Source organism: Myotis brandtii, unplaced genomic scaffold (assembly GCF_000412655.1).
Source record: "Myotis brandtii unplaced genomic scaffold, ASM41265v1 scaffold251, whole genome shotgun sequence".
Taxonomy (NCBI): Eukaryota; Metazoa; Chordata; class Mammalia; order Chiroptera; family Vespertilionidae; genus Myotis; species Myotis brandtii.
This window is the reverse complement of record NW_005359516.1, coordinates 570,719-578,066: the sequence shown is the minus strand read 5'-3', so window position 1 is coordinate 578,066 and position 7,348 is coordinate 570,719. Positions and strand designations below refer to the sequence as shown.

The window sequence follows — 7,348 nt, the reverse complement described above, 5'->3', positions numbered from 1 at the left end:
GGCCCGAGGGGCTGCAGCGGGTGCTGCTGATCAACAATGCAGGTAGGACGCCCGCCGGCGGGCACCGACTCCCGGGTGGGCGCTGGGAATGCTCAGCGCCCCTTTCCTTCTCCCTCTCACTGCCCCCGGCGCTGGGAACTTTAAAGGTGACTGCTCGGAGTCAGAAAAGACGCCCGAAAGTCCTGGCTGTTTCCCTGAGGTGTGGAGGAGGACCCTGTGCGCATTCCTTGCCCCCCTCCCCATTCGCCTTCCGCCCTCCGCCCCTCCCGGTTAAAGGCCAGGTTTTCCTGGAGCCCCGTGGAACTTTCCCGATCGTCCTGCTCGACGCCCTCTGGCGGAGGCCTGAGTCCGGGTGTGGGTCTCCCAGGTGTAGGAAATTTCCCCGCTCCTGCAAAAGGCCCCAGAGTTCTCGACCAGTCCCAGACCAGGGCCTTCTCCGTCTGCAACTTGGGGTGAGTGGACGCCCCGGGTGTGTGCGTCTGCAGAGCTGCCAAGGGAAAGGCGCCTTCAGAAGCCCTAGGGAGACGGCTCCGATAGGTCTGGATGGGAAGGCGGTGTCTGGAGGAATTTGGAGAGGGCCGGGAGAAGAGAAAGCCCGCTTGCACTGGGTGATTCTTAAGGTCTGGTTTTTCAGGCACGCTTGGGGATGTGTCCAAAGGCTTCGTCAACCTGGCTGATGCTGCTGAAATGAACAGCTACTGGGCTCTGAACTTAACCTCCATGCTCTGCCTGACTTCCTGCATCCTGAGGGCCTTCCCGGACAGTCCTGGCCTCAGCAGGACTGTGGTTAACATCTCTTCCATCTGTGCTCTGCAGCCCTTCAAGGGCTGGACGCTGTACTGTGCGGGGAAGGCTGCCCGTGAGATGATGTTCAAGGTGCTGGCCTCAGAGGAGCCTGGTGTGAGGGTGCTGAGCTATGCTCCAGGTAGGTGGGACATTACTGCCATCCCTGTCCCCCAGAACCAGCTGGTTCCCCTCTGGGGGCTGGGCAAGGGACCTAGTCTGGTCCCTCCAAATATAGTGTCCCTGAATCATAAGCCATCATTCCTTAAGGGAAATAAAGGGCCCAAGGAGGTTAGACCTGGCAGGAGCAGGGAGCCATAGTTAGAGGGTGGGGAGAGAGAGTGGGGAGCTGCCTGAACTGGAGAGTGGGCCCAGAAAGTCTGAGCTATTAGAGTTTGAGAGACAGGGCTTGAATTCCAGCCTGTACCCCATTTCCTCATGTAAAACGGAAGATTCTACTTGTCTCTCAGGGCAGTTAGGAGGACCGAATCAGGTAAGATATGTGAAAATCCCTCATTGTGAAGGGCGATCTAATTGTTAGCACTTCTGATTATTAGATAGGACTTACCACACTATATTAACGTCATTTGTATGCTTCTCTATCTTGATAAGGAAAGCCTTGAAGGCAGGGAATATGCCTGCATATCTCCAGCACGTAGCAGAGCACCCCATTGAATCACTCTGCAGAAAATGTTAGTTGAGTGAAGAGCACACAGACATTGTTGAATGCTGACGGTATCAGCCTGAACTGTGCTGGAACACTGGTTGGGGGTGGGGGAAATTCTGGGGTAAATAAGGTAGGGCCCTCACAGAGGTTAAAGTGTCAGGGATCTTGTGATGCGTGGTTTCTCGCGACCCTGTCATGATGCCACTGTGCCTTTCTTAAAAGCGAGGCTTGAGGTTGCTGCAATTAGAAGGTGGTGACAGCTATTGTTTAATGTCTGAGCAGCTTAGAGATCCAATAGTCTATTCCTCTTGGCACCCTGGAGGCCAAGGGGTAGAATGACCTGCCCAAAGTTCAGATGTGGCAGAAGTCCAAGGATCAAAGTCCCAGGATCAAACTTCACCTCCAAATTCATGACCAGTGCCATTTCTACTTCCTCATGCTCTCCAGTACCCAGTTCTCCCTAACACATACTCGGTTACTTTTCCAGCCAACAGGCAACTCAGCCCCCAATCTGAGCTCAGCCGAGGACTTAGTTAACAGTGAGCAAATGAAAACCACAGCCAGGAGTGGAGCAGACTCCAGAATGCCATGTGACTGGGTTAGATCCCAGCGGACTCTGGGAATTAGGAGGAAGTTGAACTTTTTGCAAGGCTGCCAGGGCCTGAATGAAGGTCGTGGTTTCATTTCAGTCTCTGAAAGAATGTTGTAACCGGTGTCCAAAGTGGGGGAGAGGGGGACGGATGCTGTTTGGCAAAGTAGCAAGTCCCCACTTACCAGGAATGCACAGGTGGTTGAAAGACATTCAAGGATCAGGAGGCTGGCTTTTCCAGCCACGAGGTTTCTTTACTTTCTGCCCCTGAGGCCCGTTAACTCCAGATTCTGGGGTGCTATGGTTCTGATATGAAAAACAGAAAGTGCCTATAAGAGTTCACTGACATCACCTTAGGAGGAAGCACTGGTTGGACAGGAGATAAGTCGAATGCACAGGTGGTTGAAAGACATTCAAGGATCAGGAGGCTGGCTTTTCCAGCCACGAGGTTTCTTTACTTTCTGCCCCTGAGGCCCGTTAACTCCAGATTCTGGGGTGCTATGGTTCTGATATGAAAAACAGAAAGTGCCTATAAGAGTTCACTGACATCACCTTAGGAGGAAGCACTGGTTGGACAGGAGATAATAAGTTTGGTTGTACACCAGGTGGTCTGGAGGGACCATGTTCAGTGGGCATTGGAATTTGAGCTCAATAGTGACAGCGTAGAGCCTCTGACCACACATGTTAGCCAAGATAAAGTGTTGCCTCTGGCCACACTTGACTCCACCCCACTTCACACACACAGCAGGGCCCCCTCATCTTCTGCTCTTTATCCCCTAGGGCCCCTGGACACAGACATGCAGCAGGTGGCCCGGGAGACCTCTGTGGACCCAGACTTGCGGAAATGGCTGCAGGAGCTGAAGACAAAGGGGGAGCTGGTGGATTGTAAGATGTCAGCCCAGAAACTGCTAAACTTGCTTCAGAAAGATATGTTCAAGTCTGGAGCCCATGTTGACTTCTTCGATAAATAAGCCCCTATCCTTGGTTTCCTGGGGCTCTCTTCCCCCTCTTTCGGGCACACCCAGAAGCCCTGTGCCTCCTCACATCTTGCCACAATGGCACCACCAACTCTGCTATACACAGATAAGCACTCATGCCTACTGTCCTGCTCTCAGACCCAGCCAGCTGTGAGGTCACTGGGGCACTCCGTTCTTAGGAGTCTGTGTTGAGCACCCTGAGTTAGGGGGAGGCTTATGGGAGTTAGGTGAGAGAAGTGATGGGCATTGGTGTTCTCTCTCCAGGAATAGAATCTTAAGGATGGCAAAAGTAGGACAGGAAGTTGAAACACTGAAGAGAAGGGGTTGGGTCTCCTTCCATGGCCAGTCCATGGGGGGAGGGGGGAAAGCTGCTTCAAGAAGGAGGGCCCAGTAGATTCACAGATGGGCTGGCGGGGAGGGAGGACAGCGAAGTTTCAGCCTATATGGATGCCCTTTACTCAGGGTAACAGCACCTTCTATTGAACTTCAAAGCCTCATTCTTATACTTTCTCCCTCCAGAACCTACTGTTTGTTCCCCAGATGGGGGGTGGGGGGGCTGAGAGTTTTTGTACATGTCAAAGGCAGATACAAATAAAGTGTGAGTTGTCCTTTATTAGTGCCTGGAGTACAGTCATGCCTCTGATACAGGGCCCATGGCTAATCCCCTGGTTTGCTGGGCCCCGGGGTGTTCCTGAGGCAATTAACCCAAACATGGGGTGCTGCCCTTATTTCCAGAGGAGTTGTGGGGCTGTGTGCCTCTTCTCACCGAGTCCCACCCAGTGGCAAGCCCAGGTTCAAACAAAGTTGGCCAAGATGGGCATTCCCAGACACCTGTTCCTTCATGCTTTTTTGCGTACAGTGACCCCAGTCCTGACAAACCTTTCCTCACCCTTGACTTACTCATGAGAGTCCAGCCTTTAGGGATGGGTCATTTCCCTGGCTCTCTTGGATTCCCATTGAAGAATGGACCTTGAAAGAACTGACTCCTTTCATCCCCTTGCCCTCTACCTGAACCTTAGGCATCCCTTTTCATTCCCATAAATTTTGTTAGGACTTCCTCTCAGGCTCAGATGGTCCATTGACCTGTTAATTCCAGGATATAACTAAACCAGATAAGTAACTATGCTATTTCTAGCTTTTGTAAATATGCTTACTTGAATAATGGGAAAGTGAAGGGGGGTGGGGGGGCTGGAAATTTGGGCCTGTGATGGAAATCTGGTGTACGTTCTTAATCAGCCTATGGTCTGGTCACTGCTCCCTCTTAAATCATCTATCTTGCAGGACCTGTTTCTTAAGCGTTGTTACCACCTTGGGAAGGCCATAAACTGACGCTCCCAGACAGAATTGTCAGGGCTGGTTCCAGGCCAGGCCTTGAGATAGGGTCTCATGGCACCAATCCCAGAGTTTTTTTTGCTCTTTTTGCCTTTATAAGTTTGCCCCTAACTTCATTTTGGGACCTCGAGGTTTGGAGTGGTGATAGCCCTTCGTGGTCGCCGTCGGCTTTGAAATAAAAGCTCTAAAATTCGACCCTCTGGTTGTGGCGTTTTCTATTGGACTCGCTGAATTTCAGTATAACAGCATGTCTACCCCGTGCCCACATGGCAATGCACCTCCTCAGGGGCCTGTTGTGGGCCCTCCTGGTTATACCCACCTGGTCCATGGTCCAGGACCTGGAATGGGCCTAGGACCAACATGCCTTAGGCAGTGGTTCTCAACCTTCTGGCCCTTTAAATACAGTTCCTCATGTTGTGACCCAACCATAAAATTATTTTCGTTGCTACTTCATAACTGTAATGTTGCTACTGTTATGAATCGTCATGTAAATATCTGATATGCAGGATGGTCTTAGGCGACCCCTGTGAAAGGGTCGTTCCACCGCCAAAGGGGTCGCGACCCACAGGTTGAGAACTGCTGCCTTAGGGGAAGGTGGGCAAGATTCCAAGAGAGGGAAGCGCTGAGAAACCAGGGGTAGGACCAAACCCCCCCTTCTGCAGGTGAGTAGATGTGGACAAGCTGGGGGCTCTGCAGTGGTGGTCAGCCAGCCCCTTCCTGGCCTGTATTTGGGAGGAGAGCTTGGTCCCTGCCAGCCATCTCCAGGACTCAGCCCTGGGTCTGACCAAGCAGGAGGGAACTCTTTGTTCCTCCTGTGCACAGCAGAGGGCGCACCGAGGCCATGCCTCCTGGAGAAAAGGCAGCTCCTCTGGCTGGAGGGCGGCCCTGGGCTGGAGTTGGCGGTGCCCTGCTGGGTTTCCTAGGAGGGAGCAAGCAAATTATGCTCTTTTTTTCACTCAGAGCCTTTTTACTCACTGGAGTCAAAATCGCTATACACAGATCCCTGCTCGGCCATTTACCAGCTGTAACCCAGGGCAAGTTTTTTCTCTGTGCCTCAATTTCCTTATCTAAAAAAAAAAAAGGATTATCAGGTGCCTTCCTTAAAGGGCCATTGTATTAAATAAGCCAATGTTTGTAATGTTAAGCACAGTATTTGCCCCATAGAAGCTACTGTTATCCATTGCCCTTTAATATCAAGATCCAGATCAGCCCAGAGCCCCACTTGCAGCTTCATCTCTTCCTCGTGTCCCAGATGCCCTCCCGCGGGCTAAACCGAGGCAAGAACTCTCACTGTGCTGTTCTTGTTCTGGGCCTCGGTAGGTCTGGGCTTCAGGCTGGACACCTTGTCTTGGACTCACTGGACCTATGGGAAATGCATGAACCTTGAAGTCAACAACCCTCAGTCTAACTTCCCTCTGTGATGGAGGTGCTGTGGGGTCTCAGACAGGGCCCCTTCCCTTCCGGGGCTTTCCTTAGGACAGATGAGCGCTAACATTCCTCCTGCAAACCTTCCTTCAAGTTGTTTCAAACATGGTCCGACTGCCTCTGAGGCATCAGGTTTGCCTCTGCAGGTGGGGCTGGGCCAGCCTGGGTGGGTATTGGGTGGATTTCCCTACCAGACCCCTTGTGCCCATGGAAGTGTGAGGATAGTCAGCGCCAGCCCAACCCCTAGTGCAGTGGTTCTCAACCTTCCTAATGCCGCGACCCTTTAATACAGTTCCTCCTGTTGTGGTGACCCCCAACCATAAAATTATTTTCGTTGCTACTTCATAACTGTCATTTTGCTACTGTTATAAAACGTAATGTAAATAGCTGATATGCTATATGTGTTTTCCGATGGTCTTAGGCGACCCCTGTGAAAGGGTCGTTTGACCCCCAAAGGGGTTGCGACCCACAGGTTGAGAACCGCTGCCCTAGTGGATGTTCCAGCAGTTTTTCTCCTTCCCCACCAGCCTGGTTGTCCAGGACTTAGTGAGCAGTACCACATGTCCCCACAAGGTGGCGAGAACCTCTCACGCTTGACACTTGTCCTCTAGGCGCCCAGGGATTTAAGAGCCTTGGAAATGACCCTAGACCTGTCTCTCTGTCTTCATGTCCTATAGGGTTCTGGGCTCTCAGGGGCCCCCATGGAGCTGGAGAAGCAGAAAGGCCAGGATCACTTCCCCTGGCGGACCCCACGGCCTCCTTAGTGACCCACTGGCTCTGGCCTCAGATTTCCAGGCCTCACTCCTTGGCCTGGACTCAGCCTCCCAGGTCCTCCACCACCGGGGCAGGGAGACTTTCTTGCCAGCCTCCGGGCCATGAGCAGCCACTGATCAGAGGGTTAACAATCTGTGTTCCCAGAGTACACACAGGGGCACATGCAAGCGCACACACAATACATGCCTGCACATGCCCAGAGCCCAGCTGCCGGGTTGAGCAGGGGCCTCAGCTTAGCCAAAAGACAAACAAGGTTTCTCTTTGTCTTTGGCATGAATGAGTGGGGCAGTTTTTTGGTTTTGTGTTTTAATACCCCTGAGCTGGGGGCGAGCAGCAGCTGGCCTGTGAGGAGCAGGGGAGTGAGGGTAATATTCCAGGGACCTCCAGCACCTCTGTCCAGGAGGTGGACAGCTGGGACTAGGCTGGTCAGATGCACCCCACCCCCTCCCAATTCCTGTCCTTTGTCCCTCAAATACAGTGCAGGCTGGTGCTTGAGCCCATTGTTAGCCAAGCCTGGAGGTACCCAGCTGCTGCTTCCCCGCCCCCCACCTCAGAACCACAACCCCGTGTCCTGCTGCATCCTAGAATCTCTCCATGTCGTACTTTGAGGAGCTGGGCGCCAGGCAATTGCCTTCTGGTCTCCTTCACATGAACCACAGCCTCTCCCTACAGAACGTGGCCTCCTATGCTGACATGTGTCTGCAGTAATTCCATCACACAGCACCTGTGCACACCCCTGTGTAACATGCCCAAGACTGCCCAGCTGTACTCCCTCACCTTTGGGGTCCCAGGTGGTGACAG

The 7,348-nt window shown here is 52.7% G+C and overlaps 1 protein-coding gene across 1 annotated transcript; it reads left to right on the top strand.

Moving 5' to 3' along the window:
• Positions 1 to 4,543, top strand: SPR (sepiapterin reductase (7,8-dihydrobiopterin:NADP+ oxidoreductase)). The gene is made up of 3 exons (XM_005867826.2): positions 1 to 42; positions 635 to 925; positions 2,820 to 4,543. The coding sequence occupies exons 2-3, from the start codon at positions 688 to 690 to the stop codon at positions 3,008 to 3,010; spliced, it is 429 nt and encodes a 142-aa protein (XP_005867888.2). The 5' UTR covers positions 1 to 42; positions 635 to 687; the 3' UTR covers positions 3,011 to 4,543.
• The last annotated feature ends 2,805 nt before the right edge of the window (positions 4,544 to 7,348 follow it).